The sequence below is a fragment of the Kogia breviceps genome, chromosome 16 (genome assembly GCF_026419965.1).
Source record: "Kogia breviceps isolate mKogBre1 chromosome 16, mKogBre1 haplotype 1, whole genome shotgun sequence".
NCBI classification, from domain to species: domain Eukaryota; kingdom Metazoa; phylum Chordata; class Mammalia; order Artiodactyla; family Physeteridae; genus Kogia; species Kogia breviceps.
In genome coordinates this window covers 25273680-25298844 of record NC_081325.1, presented here as the reverse complement: position 1 = coordinate 25298844, position 25165 = coordinate 25273680, and the positions used below count along the sequence as shown (strand labels likewise).

At 37.8% G+C, this 25165-nt stretch overlaps 1 protein-coding gene across 2 annotated transcripts in view; it reads right to left on the bottom strand.

The window, feature by feature from the left end:
• VWA8 (von Willebrand factor A domain containing 8) overlaps positions 1-25165 on the bottom strand; it is a 345450-nt gene that overhangs the window by 260440 nt on the left and 59845 nt on the right. For both annotated transcript variants that reach the window (XM_059041719.2, XM_067016182.1), the window contains exons 5-12: positions 23020-23187; positions 18365-18529; positions 17507-17556; positions 16672-16780; positions 14340-14444; positions 10553-10684; positions 8240-8374; positions 8073-8150 (exon numbers count right to left, since the gene is read on the bottom strand). In XM_059041719.2, coding sequence (XP_058897702.1) covers positions 8073-8150; positions 8240-8374; positions 10553-10684; positions 14340-14444; positions 16672-16780; positions 17507-17556; positions 18365-18529; positions 23020-23187 — 942 coding nt within the window. The remainder of the gene's footprint in view (positions 1-8072; positions 8151-8239; positions 8375-10552; positions 10685-14339; positions 14445-16671; positions 16781-17506; positions 17557-18364; positions 18530-23019; positions 23188-25165) is intronic.

The window sequence follows — 25165 nt, the reverse complement described above, 5'->3', positions numbered from 1 at the left end:
CAATTTCTTTCCTAATATAAGAAATGCAAATTAAAACTACTCCTTAGGGGCTTCCCTGGTGGTGCAGTGGTTGAGAATCTGCCTGCCAATGCAGAGGACACGGGTTCGAGCCCTGGTCTGGGAAGATCCCACATGCCGCGGAGCAACTAGGCCCGTGAGCCACAACTACTGAGCCTGCGCGTCTGGAGATTGTGCTCTGCAACAAGAGAGGCTGCGACAGTGAGAGGCCTGTGCACCGCGATGAAGAGTGGCCCCTGCTTGCCACAACTAGAGAAAGCCCACGCACAGAAACGAAAACCCAACACAGCCCCAAATAAATAAATAGATAAATAAATAAAAACAAAAAACAAACAAACAAAAAAACTACTCCTTAGATACCATTTCTAACTATCAAATTGGCAAACATTAAAGAGCTTGGTAGCCCTCTCTGTTGGCATTGTTGGTGGGAATGCAAAATGGTATAATCCTTACAGGGGAAAATTTGGCAATACCTAACGAAACTACACATATATTTACCTATTGACCTAACAATTCCACTTCTAGGAATTAATTCTGAAGATATACTTCTAACAATGTGAAAATACATATGCAAAGGTTATTCACTGCAACTTAGTTTGTAATTACAAAATATTGGAAACAACCCAATTGTCCATATATAGGAGACTGGTTGAATAAATTCTGGTATAACCACATGATGGAATAATATGCAACTATAAAAGAAAAAGAATGAGGAAGAGCTCCATGAAAATACAACTACTCTTAGTTTATAATTTCTATTTCAAAATTCAGAGGATGTAGAACTTGCATGATGACATACATTTTTTAAAAATAAATTTTATAATAAAAGAAATTTGAAGGAATTGAGGCAAGTAAATTCCTAGATAGCCTTATGAAGGTTATTCTTTGTGGGAAAAAGAAAAAATACTAAGAAGACAGAAAGGATGACAGATTACAGCAAAATAAATCAAGAAAACAAAATGATCTACAGAATCATACAGAAAGTTAGTCTCTGAGGTTGAATATAAATCACTTAAATGAATACAGACTCTTGAAATCTTCATGAAAAAAGTGCAAATTCAAGACAAAGTCAAGAAGCAAGTAAAAAAGTCCAAGACATAGGGCAGTGAAAACAAATGAGAGAGAATAAAAGGTCAAGATATTTCCACTGTATTAGGATACACAGGAAGAAGGAGGAATTGTAGATTAGATGGAAAATGAAGAAAAGGATTTGGTTTGAGTTTAGCTATAGGAAGAAAAACTTAGCTAGGGGGTCAAAAAAATGATCCTAAGACTTCAACGTGTTTTAGACAGTTATTATGTTCATTCTAAGTCTCTTAAACTAATTTGACCTAAATTTTTGATTGGAGTCGACTTGGCTTTTAATCCAAGTAGTACTTAAACAGAGAAACGAGATCTCAGATCTGGTGCTGCTTACCATGGTGTGGAAAGAAATCTGGAAATATGCCCTTATCTGGTTGTGAAAGAGAAGAAGAATAACCTGTATGTCTTCAATACTATGAAATCACTGACTTCAACACTAAAAAAAGAATAACCAGTTAAAAGAATCTGACCAAACACTTGAGACAAATGATTTAAGATTTTTATAACCTATTATAAAACTTATTTTATGTACTGCCACAAATCTGTGTAAAGGCTCTGTTTTTCTTTTTCTTCATATGAAACCCAGTTCTAAAAATAGTCAAGTCTAAAAATAAGGCAAAACCCACATATTAAGTGTAGCTTTATACATGTACAAATAACAGGGAAATGTCTACATCTTCTAGGAAAACAGATGTTGAGTTACTTATTCCCACTATATATTCTCTATGTTGGGTCAAACTTCTGGAAAATTTTCATTAATATGGGCTATATTATTATAAAACCAAAATCTAATCTTTAATCCTATTAAATTAGTTCCTCTGTCCCAAAGAAATAGATGAACACTACTAATAAACATGAAATTGTAAGCAAAAAGAGTCAAATTAATCTCAGGAGCTTGGTTTCTATCATGAAAACCAACAAATTAACAGCTTACAAAACCTGCAAATGTCAATAAAGTGCCTAATGTATGCTTTGATCCAGTTCCTGGAAAGAAGACATATGGAGAGAGAAAGAAACAAACTCACCTACAAAACATGTTTCCATTATTACACTTCTCTATCCCTTTCTGAAGTCTACACTTCAGAAACCATTTTTTTCTTCCAGACATTTCTCTAAAGATTAATGAGCAGAAAAGCAAAATTGGAAAAGGGGTTTTCAGAATATGTGATTACTTTCCTTATCTCTGTACCAGTTTTCCCAATCCTTGAAGGACATCTATGAGGTAGATAGTGGGTATGCTGAGGATGGGCAAAATATTCTTATGGCAAAACTTGTGTGCCTTTTGAATATCATCACCCATGTTTGTCAGATAGAAGATTAATAAGATATGACTAAACGACCTTATCCTGTGGCAGAAATTAGAAGAGACTGACTTCATATCTCAGAAGAGTGTCAGGTAATAGAATGGTCTGCCATCAAATTGAATAGTATAATTTTCCTACCTTTGTTTATTTATCAATCAACAAACAACAGGAAAGTTAAAAAATACATTAAAATAAAATAATATTTTTGTGAACTTATTGTTCTTACAGTGTAAGAATCGCCATACATTGACTACAGAAATCTGAAACGGAAAGAGTACTGTCTGGAAAAAATTGATGAGGCATAAATTATTTCCAGCTTTCATTAGAATGGGAGTTTTTATTTTAATGTATAAAATAATAATGTGTACAACTTTAGAAATAATATTACTAATAAATGGGGATGGAGTCAAAGAGAAAAGAAATATTATCCTCAAAAGGTCTTCTCCATATGATTTCAAAGCAATGGCAGCTGGAAAGGTTAAGTTATGCTTGTATTTATCTTAGACTTACAAGTGGAATATGATATATTTATAACAAAATTTAACTTGTTTTAAAAATATATTGATGATTTGGGATTTTTTTTCTCTCCATTATTTGATAGAAAAGTATTTTCATTGGAAACTAGAAAGTTGATGGTTAACAGGTTGGTGAGATGATAAAATGCCATCCTCAGATCACTTCTAACCTGAGCTATGGAAAGGTATAGACAAATGAACTAGCATATTGAGCTAACCATCACCAAGAGGGTGATTTTCTAAGAGGGCAGGGTATTCTTCATTGCATCTTCCATGAATTAAGCAAAAAATATACTCCCTTCTCCTGCCAATTTCCTTATTTCCCTTAAAAAATCCAATAGACCTAGAATCAATTCATAAAGACTCACTTGAAAATATATTTTTGAAAAAAATATATAAATATACATATTTTCAGTGGGTTCCAAGACTTGTCACCTGCTGTATAATGTAGAAATTTATTTTCTTTCCCCTACATGTTTATTGCTCAAGACTCAGGATATCAGTACTGGTTTAAGTCTCTTCATCTTAATTCATATTCTTCATGATTTTGTAAGCTTGGATCATATGCTTCTTCATAAATTTCATCTTTTAAAATCATGGAGTATTTCTTAGTAAATATTTGAATCTTTTAAGGCCTTAATCAGTTAATTATCTTTTCCTCTTTTTTTATATAACTACCTTTACCTGTATTTCTAGAAATATGATAACAAAAACTGTACAAAATAGTAGGAGGTATAAATCCTCCATAGTTTTATACCAAGGCAGGATGCTTTCTCTTTCATTTCCAAAATTCTTTTCAAAGTAACTCAAAATACTAAATGATACCGTAGTGCTTTGAATGAGTTAAGTTACCCAGAAGAAAGAAAAAAAATTAATTTCAGGGAGAATTCTCAAATATCTTTTACAATAGATTTTTCTGCTTATAGCCCAAAAGTTACCAGTACCGTGTGATTATAATTGCTTCTAAATCTGGCCAATTCAACCCATAGGCACAAAGTAACTTAAAGCAGCATGAAAAAACTCTCAACAGAATCATTTGAAATATGAGCTGTTACCAAATTTTCTATGATAAGGTCACAGCAAGAAACTGGCTTAAATGTCATTTTTCAAAAATAAGAACAATTTTAATATAAATATATTTATTGTCAGTAATAATTAAAAAGTTAAACAAAAGAATAAACTAAAAACACAAAATGCTTCCTAAAATGTAAGTAAATAGTATATCACATCCACTATCCAAAATTGTTCCAAGAATAAGAAACAGAGACTGTGCTAGAAGTAAAAAGATACCATAACCAGCCAAACACGAATACCTAGAAATCGGTAAATTAGCAGGATAAAAATGTCTTAGGGATATCATTACAAAAAAATACATGACAGAAAATTTCACTCTGTAAAAACACCAGCTGTAAGTTTTCTTTTTTATAATACTATATTCAGCATGTACATCCACCAGAATAATCCATTCAAAAATACTTAAGAATAAATTTAACCAAGGAGATGAGACTTGTACACTGAAAATTATAAAACATTGCTGAAAAACATTTAAAAAGACATAAACAAACAGAAATTCATCTATGTTTACAGAATAGATGATTTAATATTAAGATGACAATACTACCCCAAATGATCTATAGATTCATTGCAATTTCTATCAAAATCTCAACTTTTCTTTTTTTTCATAAATAGAAAAAAACCTATCCTAAGATTCATCTGGAATCTCAAGGGACCCTGAATAGCCAAAACAATCCTGGAAAAGAAAACAAAGTTGGAGGTCTCATACTTCCTGATTTCAAAACTTACTATAAACCTATGGTAATTAAAACAGTGTGATACTGACATAAGGACAGACATATAAACCAATGCAGTAGAACAGAAAGCCCAGACACAAACCGTCACATATATGGTCAGTTGATTTTTTACAAGATTGCCAAGATCATCCTATGGAGAAAAGACAGTCTTTTCAACAAATGGTGCTGGCAAAACTGGATATCCACATGCAAAGATGGAAGTTGGATACTTACTTTACACCATATACAAAAATTACATCAAAATGGGTTAGAGACCTAAAATTGTAAAACTCTTAGAAGAAAACATAGGGGAAAATTCATAACATTGGACTTGGCAATATGCTTTATTGAATATAACACCAAAAACACAGGCAACAACAACAAAAAGATAAATTAGGCTTCATCAAAATTAAAAACTTTTGTGCATCAAAGGATACTATCAAGCAAGTGAAAGAATGCTCAAAATCATTAATAATTAGAGAAATGCAAATCAAAACTACAATGAGATATCATCTCACACCGGTCAGAATGGCCATCATCAAAAAATCTAGAAACAATAAATACTGGTGAGGGTGTGGAGAAAAGGCAACCCTCTTGTGCTGTTGGTGGGAATGTAAATAGATACAGCCACTATGGACAACAGTATGGAGGTTCCTTAAAAAACTAAAAATAGAACTACCGTACAACCCAGCAATCCCACTACAGGGCATATATCCTGAGCAAACCATAATTCAAAAAGAGTCATGTGCCACAATGTTCATTGCAGCTCTATTTACAATAGCCAGGACATGGAAGCAACCTAAGTGTCCATCAACAGATGAATGGATAAAGATGTGGCACATATATACAATGGAATATTATTCAGCCATAAAAAGAAACGAAGTTGAGTTATTTGCAGTGAGGTGGATGGACCTAGAGTCTGTCATACAGAGTGAAGTAAGTCAGAAAGAGAAAAACAAATACCGTATGCTAACACATATATATGGAATCTAAGAAAAAAAAAATAAGGTCATGAAGAACCTAGGGGTAAGACACAGACCTACTAGAGAATGGGCTTGAGGACAAGGGGAGGGGGAAAGGGTAAGCTGGGACAAAGTGAGAGAGTGGCATGGAGATATATACACTACCAAACGTAAAATAGATAGCTAGTGGGAAGCAGCCGCATAGCACAGGGAGATCAGCTCGGTGGTTTGTGACCACCTAGAGGGGTGGGATAGGGAAGGTGGGAGGGAGGGAGACGCAATAGGGAAGAGATATGGGAACATATGTATATGTATAAATGAATCACTTTGTTATAAAGCAGAAACTAACACACCATCGTAAAGCAATTATACTCCAATAAAGATGTAAAAAAAAAAAAGAGAGTGAGAAGACAACCCACAGAATGGGAGAAAACATTCGCAAATAATATATCCGAGAATGACTTAATATGCAGAATATATGAATAACCCTTACAGTTCAGCAACAAAAAGACAATGCAATTAAAACATAGGCAAGGAACTTGAAAAGGTATTTCTCCAAATAAGATATATAAATGGTAATAAGCACATGAAAAGATGCTCAGTATCATTGGTCACTAGGGAAGTGCAAATCAAAACCACGAGTTACTACTTCACACCCATTAGGACGGCTATTATAAAAAGCAAAGCAAAATGAACACAGAAACAAAAGAAAACAAAAAAAAGAGGAAATCACAAGTGTTGACAAGGACGTGGAGGAACTGGAACCCTCATGCACTGCTAGTGGGAATGTAAAATGGTGTGGCTGCTATGGAAAACAGTTTAGCAGCTCCTCAAAACGTGAAAGGTAGAATTACAATACGATTCAGCAATACCCCTCCAACATGTATACCTAAAAGAAATGAAAGCAGGGGCTCAAACAGATACTTGTACTCCAGTGTTCATAGCAGCATTATTCACAGTAGCCAAAAGGTAGAAACAACCCAAGTGTTCATCAACATGTGAATGGATAAACAAAAATATTATTCAGTCATAAAAAGGAATGAACGTGTGAGATATGCTATAACATCGATGAACCTTGAAAACATAATGCTAAGTAAAATAATTGAGAGACAAAAGGACAAAAAAAAAGTGTATGATTCCTTGTGACCACCTAGAGGGATGGGATAGGGAGGGTGGGAGGGAGACACAAGAGAGAGGAGATATGGGGATATATGTATACGTATAGCTGATTCACTTTGTTATACAGCAGAAACTAACACACCATTGTAAAGCAATTATACTCCAATAAAGATGTTTAAAAAAAAAAAGGCATGATTCCATTACATGAGGCACCTAGAATAGACAAATTCATAGGGACAGAAAGTCACATAGAGGTTACCAGAGTCTAGAGGGAGGCAGAGAATTTATTATTTAATGGTTACAGAGTTTCTATTTGGGAATATAAAAGAGTTCTAGAAATAGCTAGTGGTGATGTTTTCACAACAGTGTGAATGTACTTAATGCCAGTGAGTTGTACACTAAAAAAAAATGATTAAAATGATAGAATGGATAAACAACAAGGTCCTACTGTATAGCACAGGGAATTATATTCAATATCCTGAGATAAACCATAATGGATAAGAATTTTAAAAAGAATGTGTATATACATATAACTGAATCACTTTGCTGTACAGAAGGTAACACAATATTGTAAAACAACTATACTTCAATTAAGAATAAATATTCAGTAAAAGAAAAAAAAAATTTTTTTAATGGTTAAAATGGTAAATTTCATGTTATGTACATTTTACCACAATAAAAAAATAATAATCTATTTGGTGAATACCTAATTATCTCCCACTGCTGCTGAAACTCATTTTGTTTAGATTTCCAAATTACTATTAAAAGTACTGCGTGTCTGGGCTTCCCTGGTGGCGCAGTGGTTGAGAGTCCGCCTGCCGATGCGGGCGACGCGGGTTCGTGCCCCGGTCCGGGAGGATCCCACGTGCCGCGGAGCGGCTGGGCCCGTGAGCCGTGGCCGCTGAGCCTGCGCGTCCGGAGCCTGTGCTCCGCAACGGGAGAGGCCACAACAGTGAGAGGCCCGCATACTGAAAAAAAAATAAAAAAATAAAAAAATAAAATAAAAAAAAAAAATAAAAAAAAAAAAAGTACTGCGTGTGTGTACACATGCTTGTAAAATGGATCTCTCTTGAAAAACAGACCCTGGTATGTTGGGCACATCAGATATCCTAGAACACACTCTCAAAAATTCCAAATAATTATAGCTGCACTCCAATTTGATAGCTATTTCAGTTATCTACTTCAAAATTAACAGGTACAACTGAAGGAAGAATATCCACAAATTCTGCTAATGGTCCAAAAGTATGTTTATAGTCCAAGTGCTAAAAATGAACTTCTTACCTGATAGAGCATGATAGGCTCTATATTGTATCCTAAGGTATCTGCAAAGTTCTTAGCGATGACTGTTTTTCCACAACCCTACAAATGGAAACACAATCATTCAAGGGATAAGTCAAAACCACCAAAAGTCAGGAAACAGAACTTAGCAGTGAGGCTGCTATTCTTACTTTTCCTCCAATTAAACATATGTCCTTAACCATGTGAGACAGCATCATTTCAGCCAGTAGTTGTTTATGGCTTAAAGTTTGTATAAAACGGTCTGATGTGCAAGGTGGACTTAATGGCCTGGTCCCAGCTGGCACCTATAATTAAAGAGAGGTAAATATAATATGCACATGTTTTTCTGAAAATAATAGTTAAATGAAAGCATACAACCGCCATTTAAAAGCCCCTACTAATTTCCTGCTCAATTCAATTCTATACTGTTTTTGATATTTCAATAGAGCAACAATTATTTTCTCATTCACACATCTGATGATCGCTTTCATCAAACTTCCAAATCAGTCATCCCTCTAAAATTAAAGCCCTATGCTGTCAGACATTTTCATATGAATCAAGTGATTTTCATACTATTTATAACTTATAATAACAATGTCACCGCTTGAGAATGAAGGTTTTTGCCCAAATTTCAGTTATAAGTACAGAATTTAAAATCAGTCTACTGGATTCTCCAAAATCACCAAAGATCTCCTGATTTCTAAACTGTCCAAAAATCTTTTTCCACTCTTATTTTAGTTTGCCACTCAGAAGCACCTGTTCTTAAAATCTCCTCCCATCCTTCACATCTACTTCCTTTTATTTCCTATCTCCTCCTTATTAAAGTCTCCTGGATTTCCATGCCCTGCTGGGGACTCCAGACTTGATCATACTGTAGACAACACAAACCCTAAAGAATTACAAGTTTGGAAGTGACAAGATCAGATTTGTTTTTAAGAAAGATCATCCTGGTGGTAACATAGAAGGCTAACTTGAAGGGCCGGGAGGCAATGATGTTAGAAAGCCATTACCAAAGGGAAGCAAATAATGAAAGCTCGCTCACATCTCATGTCCCTGGACATTCTGTTCAAACCGCCTGAAATGCCCTATCACCTTTCCACTCCTGGGCCACTGGAAAGCTCCTGTGTCATAAGACTTAGCTCAAGCCCCATCTCCTCTCTGAAACTTTCTCTACTCCTTCTCCTGACTCCTGGTGTTACTTCCATCTCTACATCTCCGTAGCCATTCCAATGAAGTTCTTACTCATCTGCCTCTATCCCAGACCATCAGCTGTGAGGTCACTCATCTGAAGGAGACAGAAGAGTGTCGTGTGGAGTGTACTGTCTAGAAGGCCCAGCTGTGCCATTTGGTAGCTGGTGACCATGGGTGAATTGATTACCTTCTTCACATCTGTTTTCTAATCCATAAAATGGAGATAATAAAAGTTATCTCCGGGGTTATTGGGGGATTTAAATGGCATAATATATGTGAAGAGAAAAAGACAGTAACTAGTATATTGCAGGCACTGAGTGGATTTTTTTTTTTTTTTTTTTTTTTTTTTGCGGTACGCGGGCCTCTCACTGTTGTGGCCTCTCCCGTTGCGGAGCACAGGCTCCGGACGCGCAGGCTCAGCGGCCATGGCTCACGGGCCCAGCCGCTCCGCGGCATGTAGGGATCTTCCAGGACCCGGGCACGAACCCGTGTTCCCTGCATTGGCAGGCGGATTCTCAACCACTGCGTCACCAGGGAAGCCCCTGAGTGGATTTTAATACAGAGCCTGGCTCATGGTAGACATAATCAATATTTCGTTTGATGATTGAGTAAATACAGTGACCTGAATAAGTATTACTAATATCACGTTCAAACAAACAAAAAAGCCTATCATGAATGCTTGCTCTGTCATAACATAAGAAGGCAAGCATTTATTCTTTCCTACATTCACTTACAATCTAATTGTCAGCATTTTTCAGGCTGTGTTTCCTAGTGTTGGCTTCCTATCACCTCTTAAGGTTCTTAGGACCCTCAAGGGAAGGGTTAGAAAAAAGGGAGGCAGAGCAAGCTGTTGGAGCTCTATGACCAAATATCGTTCCCCTCCTCTAAAAACTGTTCAATTACAACAGCTCCTCTTTTAACTGTTTCATGTAGCTGACAAAGATTTTATTTGAAAAGAGCATTCCTGAGTTGTTAAAATATGTTTGAAAACAATGACTATTTCTTACCAAGGACTCAGAACACAAAATGCTTTCATTAATAAACACTTTATTTGACTTTCCCAGAGGCTGACTTTGGTTTTTGATGAAAAGCTATCCCTATGTTTCTCCTGAACTTTTCCAGTGTACAAACATACATGACTCTGGATATATAGATATACAGATACATGTATATAGATGTGATGCTATGGAACAAAAGAAGACTTATAAGGGAATCATAAACCCAATTTAGGTCATAAAAATGGACAGAACAAGGCACATCTTAGAAAGTACAAACCTTGATTCATTCATTACCTTAACAGTCACCTCTTTTTCTGCAATCCGGATTGTCACAGAAGCTTGGAAGACATGGTTTTCAGTCATCTTCTCCACTCTCACAACCTCTTCAGGAAGCACAGAGCTTCTTGAATCTTGGAGTCCAAACCGCTGTAAAATTACCAGAAAGACATGTAATTTACTTTTAATTTTAGTATTAATGTTGGATATCTGGAAGGTTCCATCTTAATTAGAACTGAAACCTACTCTATGTTATAAAAATAAAGTTAAAAACTTAATGAGAATTTTTTCCCTATTTTTACAGATACCATTCATTCTACTTAAGCTAATTACTAAGGTGATATGAAAATAGTCCTTAAAATTTACTAAATGCCAAGAAATGGAATCGCTGAGTTCCTGATCTGGTAGAAGTTTGCAGCCTACAATGCTTGATAATCGAAGGTTCCAGTTTCCTAGAAAAGGATGATGAGACTCTTGAAAACATGCTAAAGGAAATTAAAATAAGGCCTATATCAGTTGATTTCTTAAATCAACTGAAGTTAATAACTGCCTGGACACCAGTCTACTGATTGCTTGTGTGGTTAGTTTAACTAATTACAATAAAGTATAACAATCAATCTTCCACAGTATCTGGCACAGTGCCTTCTACAGTGTATGTTCTCAATATTTGTCAAACTGGATTTAAAAGGCCCAGACAATTGATTCTTTCTCCATGTACGCCAATGATCAATGTTCTAACACTAGGTTACACCCCCTAATCCCAGCTCGTTATATAAAAAATGCACACAGAGAACACAAGTATATGAAAAATGAGGATACTAATTGAAAATTAATTAAATCCTATGCCCTACTAACAGCAGCATGTTCAATATGAAGAGCTTAACTCATTTTTAGTGTTAAACAGGCAGAAATTATTCCCCCCAACTCCTACAATACTTTTAGAACATTATCACTATAGTGAAAGAGTTGAAACTCAATGAAAGAACAGATTACTGCTTATTCAACAGAATGACTCAACTCTAGAAAATATATTTTGGGGAAGAAAATTGAAAATTATTTTCAACTTCAACACTGTAAACATAACAGCCCAGATCATGTCTTTATTGCAGTGTCTTAAGTACTCAAGACAATCATTCCTCTTCCCAAGCCTAAGAAAAATTGTTTATTTGTGCTACCATAAAGAACATAAGTTTTATACTTTACACAATTTATATATGCAAACTCCCATGGTGTCACACAATGTGGTAGGAATTGCTTCCATGCTGTAGACAAATAAAAATCATTGATGCCATAACTTCATGCCAAAGAAAAAAAGGTACACTGTATTTTAAGGAGGTTCAATTGGAAAGGAGTAAAGCCTTAGCAAAGTAATTAAATTCATTGGAATTTAGAACCTAGACCCATTGAATCCTAAGAAAATATATATATGAGCTTAGAGGTATGTTTTCACTCCAGCCATAGTAATGTCAGTTTAACTTGATATAGGGTTAATGTCAGAGCATTATATTCCAGAAATGAACACTAATGCCTTGAACCACACTTGCTGTACTGGTTATGTCCTAATAAATAATTCAAACTAAAATATTTCAGTAGAATAAAAATAGTAGGCTAGAATACACTAAAATAGGAAAAGAACTCAAGTTGCAAGGTGAGTTACCATTTGTTGGCATAGGAAATTTAAAGACTCTTAATAAAAAAGGAAATTGAGGAGTAAAACAGATATATAATTCTTCACAAGAAAAGACAATCACTTTTTCTTTTCTTACATAAGTAACAAAATTCCCCTCTTTCCTTTTCTTTTTTAAAACTCTACAATCAGATTTGAAATAATTCCTATTTGTAATATGGATCCTCAATCAGTGCTCTATGTTCCCCTTAATTATAAAGGTCAAAATAAAGGCCAAACAAAATGAAGCAGCACTGAGTACCTTCTTTGGAAAACCCAACTCTTGAAAGGTATTCTATAACTTTATCGAATTTGTATGACTAATTTTGAAATTAGAGACCAGAAATGCATCAAAGTGTTTTCTTAGTAAAAATGAAGACCTTTGTTCATAACGGACTTATCTAGACACTGAATACCTTCTCCTGCTTGTGTCACAAAACTTTACATTGCTTCATTTGATCAGAACTCTGACATTTTCTTCTACCCTATGTACCCTGTTCCCAAGGCAGTGGACTTTGTGCTGATGGGCAACTAGGGAGCTCATCTGTAATCCCAGTCTCTTTTCTTAAACACTAGGTACTCTATTTCAATGACCAATGCCAAAGTAGTCAGATGTTAATTAAATCAAAGATGAGTTCTAGGGCTTCCCCGGTGGCGCAGTGGTTGAGAATCCGCCTGCTGATGCAGGGGTCACGGGTTCGTGCCCCGGTCCGGGAAGATCCCACATGCCGCAGAGCGGCTGGGCCCGTGAGCCATGGCCACTGAGGCTGCGCGTCCGGAGCCTGTGCTCCGCAACGGGAGAGGCCACGACAGTGAGAGGCCCGCGTACCACAAAAAAAAAAAAAAAAAAAAAAAAGATGAGTTCTAGTTCTGTTTTTTAGAGCCTGGAATGAATCTTAGCATGAACTATACAGTCAGATTGGTAGTTTCCTAAATCCTTGAGCATAGGAATTAGTTTCCCCATTTTCAAATGGTTCTTCATGATCTCCTTAACATCCTTCCACCTGCTCCTCTTTACCCACCCTCTCCCTCACCCCTTCTCACACACACAGCAAACCCCTTTCTTCCCTTTCATCAGTGGCTTCTATTTCACTGTCCCTAGCTCTGCTTCTATTCTTTGCTGTCTCTTCTACTTTCCTTTGCCTCTTTATTGACCATTACTTTCCCATTGCTTCTTTATGTTTTTCTTTTAGATTCTGCCCCTAACTATACTTTTTAGCATTTATGAGGAACGGCTTTTTGTTAGTTTTATTTTGTTATTATTATTATTGACATCACCAGTCAATGAAAATACTGTTTCTTGGGTTGGCTGATATATGAAATAAAATCCCACTGAAGTAACTAGGATCTATTGTTCCACTCTTCTGAGCCCTTCTCACTATTATTAGCTGCATAGAGAGTACTTCCCAAAGACCCTGTGTATTCTTTGGGATAAGGGAGAAACTAACACCATTCCATAGGTCAAATTCTGGCCTCCAGAAAATGAAGGGCCCATACACAAGACCACAACTGCTTGGTGTTCACATTCTACCTACTCCTTAGAAATCTATACACCTTGACCCAAACTGTGTAAGAAAAACAAAAGCAGTCTTTCATAAAAAGGAATTATTTGGGGTGAGTCAATGACTCTCTGCCAAGGGTCCGCTTGAAGTAGCTCTCACTGGCCAAAACCTGGGATAATTTTAGCATCAAAATAAATGACGATAGTAATCAATTATAACCCACTGAATAAAATAGGGATCCATAAGTGCATATTGATATAAATGAATAAATAAATACATGGAGGAGAAGAAAAAGCTCTTCCTTAGTGTAGAATGCCTACTAATAAGTGCAGAAGGAATGTTTACGCCCCATTACTGACATGACAATGCCTCCACATGTGGAAAAGAAGAGAAGACAAGGGAAAGAAAGAAAGATGGAGAAAGAAAAGTAGGAAAGAAGGGTAAGAGAGATGAGAAGAAGGGAAAAGAAGGGACAAGAAGAGAAAATGGGAAAGGTAAGGAAAGAAAGTGAAGCAGATACATATTTTTTTTAAACATCGTTATTGGAGTATAATTGCTCTACAATGGTGTGTTAGTTTCTGCTTTATAACAAAGTGAATCAGCTATACACATACATATATCCCCATCAGATACTTACTTTTAAAACAACTTCCACAGCCATCTTCCCTTCATGTCCTAGTAAAACTGTGTATGGGTAAAGCCACTGGATTGCATGTTCGATGGACATCATAGGAAAGGAATCCTATTTAGGAGGAAAAATACATAGGAATGAAGAACACCTAAAATAATCACAGTAAATTTAACCAAAATGTACATATGACATTGAACTTGCATTATAAACAATACCCAATAAGTTTCTCATGTTTTCCAGAAGTCTGCAAAGGCAGATATTCATTGTTTACTCTTCCTGTTCCACACCCCTTCCCTTGGTAAACTCACCTACTCTCATCTTTCAGCTGCCGTGCATGTGTTGATGGCTTCCATGTCTCTGTCTCCAGTCCTGACCTTTTACTTGAGCTCTAGACCTAAACTCTCAATTGCCCATTAGATGCAACTATATGGATGTCCCATAGACTCCCATTCATCATATCTGAAACTACATGTCTGAACACACTTCCCTATCCTACTCATTCCGAAGTACCTTCTCTTTTTCCTCTACTCCTAATCTGAGTTAATCTCATCCACATACTCCTAGCTTCACTGTTATAACTACAAAGTTAGAAAGTGTTCATTATCCTCAAATCCTTCCCCAAAAATTGCTTTCCCAATTCGGTTTACCCTACTTTAAAAAGTCTACTAACAAGGACAACCAGGGAAATTTCAATATGGACTGTCTGTTAGATGACATTACAGAATGATTGTTAACACACTGAGGGGTGTGATAACGGTGTTCTGGTTATGTAGAAGAATGTTCTAATTCTTAGAAGTTGCATACTGAAGTACTTAAGAATTCTGACTACAATTTACTTTCAGAATTGTTTAGAAAAAAAAGAGAAAGTGCAAACAAAAGTGGCAGTATGTTAAAAGTTGGTGATTCTAGTTAAAGGGATTATGGATTTACGTTTTGCTATTTTTGAACTTTTTCTTAGATCTGAGAATTTTCAAAGTAAAAAGTTCCAAGGAAAAAACAAAAAGAATGAAAAGTAGAAGATGTGATAAATAGGAGGAAAAATGCTGTTCCAGATGTACAGAACGGTGTAAACAATACCTGGGAAACCTAACTCACTGACCCTCAGGAAACGTAAAATAAAAAGCAACGAGAGGGCTTCCCTGGTGGCGCAGTGGTTGAGAGTCCGCCTGCTGATGCAGGGGTCACAGGTTCGTGCCCTGGTCCAGGAAGATCCCACGTGCCGCGGAGCGACTGGGCCCCGTGAGCCGTGGCCGCTGAGCCTGCGCGTCCGGAGCCTGTGCTCCGCAACGGGAGAGGCCACAGCAGTGAGAGGCCCGCGTACCGCAAAAAAAAAAAAGCAACGAGAGATTAAAAATAAGTCTCTTGTCTAAGTGGTGTCACTACTACCTTGGATTATGCTCTCCTTAGCACAGTCTCCTACCTGTTCTCTGCACATCCACGCCCCCCCCCCACCTCACCTCGCTGCCAGCAGAGGTGTCTTCCTCCAACATACATCTGATTGCCACACATCCCATCTACTTCATAATGTCTAATGGGCCACTTCTTCCACGCCAGAAAATCCAGACAACTTCACTCACCATGCGAAACACTTCACAGTAAGGTCCTAACCTTTCTCTTCGGCACACATGCTTGCTCCAGTGATAGAATTTATTATCATTCTCCGAAAAACACACCAGGCCCTTTTGTGATTTAACACCTTTGGCCCATGCTGTTTCCTCTGCCCAGCGAACACTCCAGACACTACTGTCATGACCTTCGTGAAACTGCGGTGGACAACGTCTGTTTTCCACCAAATCCCCTTACCCATTTTCCTCCTTCATGTGCCTCCCAGCTTTCCCTTCCAACAGCCAGCTGCTGCAGGTTTTTCCAAGAAAACTGCCCTTGAGCTCCTGGAGCCAGTTTGGCTCCCAGAGTGGGAGAGCAGCTAGTGCCTGGGAACGTGTGCCCCCGGGACGATTACTAACCAGTGAGACTGATGGTGCTGAGTGTGAAAGTCCCAGCTCCCCTGCCTCAGGTTGGGGTGAGTCTGAGGCATGACTTACACTGCTGCAGCCCTCTGCATGAATCAGGTAGAAGTCCTCCTTCCCTCTGTGGAACTTTCACCTGAGCTGCATGTCTACCTTCCCCCGTCCAAGGCTGTAAGCTCTTTAAGGACTCAGAACACATCACTGGTCTCTGCACAGTTTCCTGGGCTGCACAGCAAATTAATCTCAGGCCTTGCAATATTTATAGAAGAGTATAACAAGGCAAATGGAAATGATTACATCTCCAAGGGTTAACTTTTAAGTTTTCTTTGCCACATTTGGGTATACCAGTCATTAATTTATTTTATACATACCAGGATTTGAACTGCAGCTGGTAAACTATCTAAAGGAAAATCTGGAAGTCCAAGAGTAGAAGATTCTTGGGAACAGAGAGTGGTGGCAAAGGATAAGAGTTGAGAAATTCTAGGGGAAAACAAGAAGTGATATTAAATTTTATTCTAATAGTTATAATACATAAAGCCTGCTAAATATAAAATAGCTGGGCCAATTTAATTACTCGAAAAAGTTGACATCCACTATTTAATTCTTAGGGAATAGTTCCATATTATAATATTCCATTTCAAACTCAAGCTGATTAGGTTCACAGATATATTTCTTAAATCTGTCCCAATATGTGAGGTTTTTCATAACCTGGTCCAAAACTACTCTGCTAGCGTCACTTCCCACATTTTCCAATCTAAATCCAAACTCCAGCCTCCAGGAGCTTTTCATAGACCCAAGAATAAGGCATATACTCTCATGCCATGCTTTAAAAACTTTTCTTAGAATTCCTTAATTCCATTCTCTATCAGTCAGAAGCCTACTCATTCTTTAGGACCCATCTCAAATGCCAATGCCTTTGTGAAGCCCTTATAAAGTCTCAACCACAACATCCCCCAATACTCTGAAATTATGGCCCTTACCACACTGTGTTAAAGTGAGGTATTTATACACACATCTGTAAACTCTACTAGATCTTGAGTTTCTTGCCATCAAAGATCGTGTCTTATTAACTTTATCATTAGCTGGTTCCATAGCTACTGAAAAATTCTTCAAACAGTTGTTGAATGAATGAATGAATCAGTTGATCAATGAATGGGCAAAACAAATTCAATGTTAAGTGTCCATATATATATATGAAATACTTACTTCTCAGCAGAAACATTGGCTCCAACTGAATACAACAGTTTAAGTTGGTCCTAAAATAACATAAAACATATCAAATTGATTAATAAGGAATGTAACAGATTAAATGCAAATGTTTGACAGACATAATTCAAACTTTTAATTAAGCAGACACTATGTAATTAATAGCAAAAAATCATTATTGATACATGTCATTTCTAAAAGAGTTGGTCTTTTAAAAAAATCTTTCAGGGTTTCCCTGGTGGTGCAGTGGTTGGGAGTCCACCTGCTGATGCAGGGGATATGGGTTCGTGCCCCGGTCCGGGAGGATCCCACATGACGCGGAGTGGCTGGGCCCGTGAGCCGTGGCCGCTGGGCCTGAGCGTCTGGAGCCTGTGCTCCGCAACGGGAGAGGCCACAGTGGTGAGAGGCCCGCGTACCGCAAAGAAAAAAAAAAAAAAAAAAATTCAGACAAATAATACCACAATAACTTTTCTTTCTAGTTTCCAGAGATTTTCTTTACCTTTATATCCATTTTTCTTTCCATCAACTACTGAGGGGGACATCTACAAACATAGTAACATTTTTATAGTAATTGAATTTATTATAAATAGGAAAACTATTTAAAAAATAAATTGTCCTTAAGGGAAGAGGGGCAAGACGGAAGAGGGGATTAAGAGATATAAGCTACTATGTATAAAATAAGCTACAAGCACAGGGAACGTAGACAATATTTTAGAATAACTTTAAATGAAGTATAATCTATGAAAATATCGAATCACTACGTTGAACACCTGAAACTAATATTGTAAATCAGCTATCCTTCAATTAAAAATAAATAAAAATTTTAAAATAAAATAAATTATCCTTGTTCCTACTTACCTGGAAGGGTAGATAATAAATATCTCTGGCTTGAAATCGAGACCGGAGTGGGGGATCTAATGGATTCCCCGAGTACCTAGGTACTGGCAAACCCAAGGCGATCACTCGGAAATCTTCACTAACTCGGACAATCTTCCAAGCATCCAATTCTGTTTTGGTATGATCCTAAAAGAGTAGGAAATCAAAAATTACAGCGTAATGATAGAGATCACAACTACAAGAGCCAGGCTAAGGAATTTATATCCTGACTGCTGGGCAAACTGTATCTGAGAATGCTCTTGAAGCCAAACTGTCAAGGAAGGGACCAAACTGGAATCAGGAACAGGATACCAGGGAAGGCTCACAAAATGAAGACTGGTGTTTGAAAGGAGGAGCATCCAGGAACAAAGGCAATGTGGGTCAGATCTCTAGACCCTAGTCAATAACACAAAGGAACCGTCGGAAGGGCAAGGAAAAGAACTGGTTCAAGCTAGAAGTCGTAAAATGGTAGTTCTAGAGGGGTACACCACCAGCAGAGCAGAGACTTCCCAGGGACCTTCAGTAAATAACTGTTTATGGATATATTTCTACCAAGGTATATTAATAATAATAAGTAACAGTCTCTGAAAACTTAATACATGATAAGCACTCTCCATGAAGTTTTCTCATTTGCTTTTCACCAGAATCCAAATAGACATTTAATTCCTTTTCATGGATGAATAAACTGACGTTCAAAGGAGTTACATAACTTGCCCACATTCCTGCAACTACTATATGGTGGAGCTGAGACCGGAAACAGCGTAGATTTCGGAGTCACAAATCCTGGCTCTAGTGCTTGGTGTACATTCTAGCTAAGTGACCAGAAACTTGTTATCGTACCCTCTGAGCCTCAGTTGTCTCATCTATAAAGTGGAAATAATATCACCGATATTACTCTGGCTGTTAGGAAAGTTAAATGCGATAATGCATGTGAAAATGAAAGTACCTGGTCCACAGCAGTCACCTGTTAAATGTCATGCCTTCCTTCTCTGCCTGACCCTTCCAATGTCTCTTCACTGTTCTTCAGCCTTTGAAGAGCCCCCCCAGTCCCTTGCTGTTGTCCTCTTTATACCCTCTTGTATCAAGGCATCTAAAGACTTCATTGCACTTATTCATTAATTCAACATATAGTCTTTGAGCACCTACCATGTGCCAGACATGGTTCTAAAGTTCGAGATAAGAACAATGACAAAATTCCTGGCCTAGTGAAAGTACGATCTAGTAGAGGGGGGCAGACAATGAGCTAAAAACATAAGTAAATAAATCATGAGGGATATTAGAAGACTCTGTGGAAAAATATAGAGCAGAGTAAAGGAGTATGGGGGCAGAGGGCACATTGAAGGATTTAATAAAAGGGTGAGGGCAGGCTTCATTGGTAATACAGGCAGACCTCGGAGATACTGCAGGTTCGGTTTCAGACCACCACAGTAAAACACGTATCGCAATAAAGTGAGTCACAAAAATTTTTTGGTTTTCCAGTTCGTACAAAAGTTACGTTTACGCTACACTGTAGTCTATGAAGTATGCAACAGCGTTAGTCTAAAACATGCACATACCTTAATTAAAAAATATTTTATTGCTAAAAAATGCTAACCATCTTCTGAGCCTTCAGTGGGCAGTCAGCTTTGCGCTGGTAGAGGATCTTGCCTTGGTGTTGGTGGCTGCTGACTGATGAGGATGGTGGCTGCTGCAGGCTGGGGAGGCCGTGGCAGTTCCCTAAAATAAGGCCACAGTGAAGCTCGCTGCATCAATTGACTCTCTGTAGCAGGCACTGCTGTTTGATAGTATTTGACCCACAGTAGAACTTCCTTCAAAATTGGAGGCAATCCTCTCGAACCCTGCTTCTGCTTTATCAACTAAGTTTACGTTCTAAATTCTAAATCATATGCTGTCCTTTAAACAACCTTTCCAGCATCTTCATCAGGAGCAGATTCCAACTCAAGAAACCATTTTCTTTGCTCATCCGAAACAAGCAACTCCTCATCTGTTAAAGTTTTATCATGAGATTGCAGCAGTTCAGTCACATCTTTGGGCTCCACTTCTAATTCTAGTTTTCTTGCTATTTCTGTCACCTCTGCAGTTACTTCCTCCACTGAACTCTTGAACGTCTCAAAGTCATCCGTGAGAGTTGGAGTCAACTTCTTCCAAACTCCTGTTAACGTTGATATTTTGAGCTCTTCCTATGAATCATAAATGTCCTTAATGGCATCTACAATAGCAAATCCTTTCCAGAAGGTTTTCAATTTACTTTGCCCAGATACGTCAGAGGAATTACTACGGCAGCTATACCCTTACAAAATGTATTGCTTAAATAATAAGACTTGAAAGTAGAGATTACTCCTTGATCCGTGGACTGCAGAATGAATGTTGTGTTAGTAGGCATGAAAACAATGTGAATTTCATCGTACATCTCCATCAGAGCTCTTGGGTGACCAGACGCATTGTCAATGAACAGTAATATTTTGAAAGGAATTTTTTTTTTCTGAGCAGTAGGTCTCAACAGTGAGCTTAACAATAAACCATGCTGTAAACAGATGTGCTATCATCCAGGCTTTGTTAGAGCACAGGCAGAGTAGATGTAACGTAATTCTTAAAGGCCCTAGGATTTTCAGAATGGTAAATGAACATTAGCTTCAACTTAAAGTCACCAGTTGCATTAGCCCCTAACAAGAGAGTCAGCCTGTCCTTTGAAGCTCTGAAGACAGACATCGACTTCTCTCTAGCTATGAGTTCCTAGATGGCATCTTCTTCCAATAAAAGGCTGTTTCATCTACACAGAGACTCTGATGTTTGGTGTAGCCACCTTCATTAATTATCTTAGCCAAATCTTATGGATAACTTGCTATAGCTTCTACATAAGTACTTGCTGCTTCACTTTGCACTTTTACTTTATGGACACAGCTTCTTTCCTTAAACCTCATGAACCAACCTCTGCTAACTTCAAATTTTTCTTCTGCAGTTTCCTCACCTCTCTCAGCCTTCAAAGAATTGAAGAGAGTTAGGACCTTCCTCTGGATTAGGCTTTGGCTTAAGGGAATGTTGTGGCTGGTGTGATCTTCTATCCAGGCCACTAAAATTTTCTTCAGCAATAAGGCTGTTTCTCTTTCTTACCATTTGTGTGTTCACTGGAGTAACACTTTTACTTTCCTGCATGAACTTTTCCTTTGCACTCACAACTTGGCTAACCGGGGCAAGAGGCCTAGCTCTTGGCCTGTCTCAGCTTTCAATATGCCTTCCTCATTAAGCTTAATCACTTCTAGCTTTTGATTTAAAGTGAGAGACAAGTGACTTTTCCTTTCACTTGAACACTTAGAGGCCACTGTAGGATTATTAACTGCCCTAATTTCAATATTGTTGTGTCTCAGGGAATAGGGAGACCCAAGAAGAGGGACAAAAAGTGGGGAACAAACAGATGATCAGTGGAGCTGTCAGAACACACATTTATTGATGAAGTTCACCATCTTACATGGGTGTGGTTCGAGGAGCCCCCAAACAACTGCAACAGTTACGTTAAAGATCACTGATCACAGATCACCATAACGAATACAATAACAATGAAAAAGTTTGAAATATTGTCACAATTATCAAAAGGCAACACAGAGACATGAAGTAAGCAAATGCTGTTAGAAAAATGGTGTCCACTGAATTGTCTGATGCAGGGTTGCCACAAACCTTCAATTCGTACATAACACCATATCTGCAAAGCACACTAGAGCAAAGTGCAATGTAACAAGGTATGCCTGTATTACATTTGAGCAAAGACTTGACAGGGGTAGAGGAGTGAGCCAGGCAGATATCTGGGAGAAAACCATTCCAGAAGAGCAAAGTGCCCGTGCGAAGCACTGATAAGATAGGATAATGCATATCCAGCAGTTTATGGTACAATAAAAAGGACACTAGCGGCTGCAGTGGAATGAAAAAGGAGAAGGATAGAAGGAGATAAGGCCAAAGAGGCAGTAATGGCCCAGATCACCCAAGACCCTGTATTCCACTGTGAGGATTTTAGATTATATTCTGAGTAGGGCAGGAAGGCATTAGAGGTTTATAGCAGAGGAATGACCTGTTCTGCCTCGTGTTTTAAAGCGACCACTAATTGCCCTGGGGGAGCCAGGATGGAAGCAGGGGTTCCAGTTGCGAAGCTCTTACAAACAACTCAGGCAGGCGATGCTGGTAGCTGGAACCTTCAGGGTATCTTTAAATATTTTACTCATTTCTGTCAATATTTACTGGGCTTTGAGCTTCTTGAACCCAACAAGTGGACTTTATTCAGCTTTGTCTTCCTGGTGCCCAGCACAGTCTAGAAGCTATTAGCCTTGTTGAGAGAAAGAAGAGAAGGGAAAAAGACGATGGAAAAGGAGGGAGAAAGGGAAGAAGAATTAAAAGGAGAAAAAAGAGAAAGAAAAAATAGTTATTAGATAGGCAAACAGAAGTAAGATTCTGGGAGGTCTTCTAACGCGATGTGGAAAACAGAAGAGCCGTACAAAACTGCAAACGCATGACTGACTTCAGGCAGTTTGCCCAGGATGTGCGCCATCTGAACATTTGTCCGCCTTCGGACACCATCATGTCTTATACAACAAATGGCCAACCCACAGCTCAACAGCTAAGGCAAAGCAGTCAAATTTTTCTTTTCTTACTTGCAGAAGTTTGTCGTAACGCTGGGCAGACATCAGGAAGCGTCCATCTTCAAGCTGCATCTCCCTATTTTCCAGCAAGTTGTTCAAAACAGGAAGAACATTCCTCTCCGCCTTTTCCAAGCCTTCCAAGATGAGAGTTCTACCTTCTGTGGCTGCACGAACTGCACACTATTTCCAAGAGACAAAAGCAATAGGAGACTATCAAACACAGGGGAGCATGGCCTGATTTTACTTGTAATGCAAATTAAACTGTGGTTCTTATTATAGGGACCGGGAGTCAGGAAAGCTGGGTTCTAGATCGTGGTTTTGCTTTTCCTGCTAACATGATATTAAGCAAATGATTTTCTCTCTTTAGGCCTGCTTTCCCATTTGTAAAATGAAGCAATTAGAAGAGGTGGTCTCTAAGGCTCTTTTCAGCTGTAAATTTTGTTTAAAAAAAACTTTTTTAACATCTATATGGGAGTATAACTGCTTTACAATGGTGTGTTAGTTTCTGCTGTATAACAAAGTGAATCAGCTATATGTATATATATATATATATATATATCCCCCTATCTCCTCCCTCTTGCGTCTCTCTGCCTCCCACCCTCCCTATCCCACCCCTCTAGGTGGTCACAAAGCACCGAGCTGATCTCCCTGTGCCATGAGGCTACTTCCCATTTCAGCTGTAACATTTTAGATATATCCTCAATAAAACAAAAAACTAAGAGCTCTCTTTGGATCAGTAATGCAATTAAGGAAGCAGATTCCTTAACTTGATAGAAATGAGAAATGAAGATTACAATCTGTCCTATCAAGATTTTTGTGAAGATCAGATAAACTAGGTGAGAACACATGCAGACTGTGAGGTTTTATTTTATTTATTTTTAATTTTTTTTAAATTTCAGCTTTATTGAGGTATAATTGACATATAAATTTATAAGTTATTTGATTATAACACAGTATTATTAACTATAACCCCATGCTGTACATTAGATCCTGAGAATTTATTCATCAAATAACTGGAAGTTTGTACCCTTTGACCAACATGCCCCTACATCCCTCATTCCCCAGTCCCTGGTAACCACCATTCTAGTCTCTGTTTTCATGAGTTTGGCTGTTTTAGATTTTACATATGAGTGATATCATATGGTATTTGTTTTTCTTTTTTTTTAAAAGAGAAATGCAAATCAAAACTACAATGAGATATCACATCACACCAATCAGAATGGCCATATCATCACAACATCTACAAACAATAAATGCTGGAGAGGGTGTAGAGAAAAGGGAACCCTCTTACACTGTTGGTGGGAATGTAAATTGATACAGCCACTATGGAGAACAGTATGGAGGTTCCCTAAAAAACTACAAATAGAACTACCATACGACCCAGCAATCCCACTACTAGGCATATACCCTGAGCAAACCATAATTCAAAAAGAGTCATGTACCAAAATGTTCATTGCAGCTCTATTTACAATAGCCAGGACATGGAAGCAACCTAAGTGTCCATCAACAGATGAATGGATAAAGAAGATGTGGCACATATATACAATGGAATATTACTCAGCCATAAAAAGAAATGAAACTGAGTTATTTGTAATGAGGTGGACAGACCTGGAATATGTCATACAGAGTGAAGTAAGTCAGAAGGAGAAAAACAAATACCGTATGCTAACACATATATATGGACTCTAAGGAAAAAAAATGTCATGAAGAGATTAGTGGTAGGACGGAAATAAAACACAGACTTACTAGAGCATGGACTTGAGGATATGGGGAGGGGGAAGGGTAAGCTGTGACAATGTGAGAGAGTGGCAGGGACATATACACACTACCAAATGTAAATTAGATAGCTAGTGGGAAGCTGCAGCATAGCACAGGGAGTTCACCTCTGTGCTTTGTGACCACCTAGAGGGGTGGGATAGGGAGGGTGGGAGGGAGGGTGACACAAGAGGGAAGAGTTATGGGAACATATGTATATGTATAACTGATTCACTTTGTTGTAAAGGAGAAACTAACACACTATTGTAAAACAGTTATACTCAAATAAAGATGTTAAAAAAAAAAACAAACTACAAATAGAACTACCATACGACACAGCAATCCCACTACAGGGCATATACCCTGAGAAAACCATAATTCAAAAAGAGTCATGTACCACAAT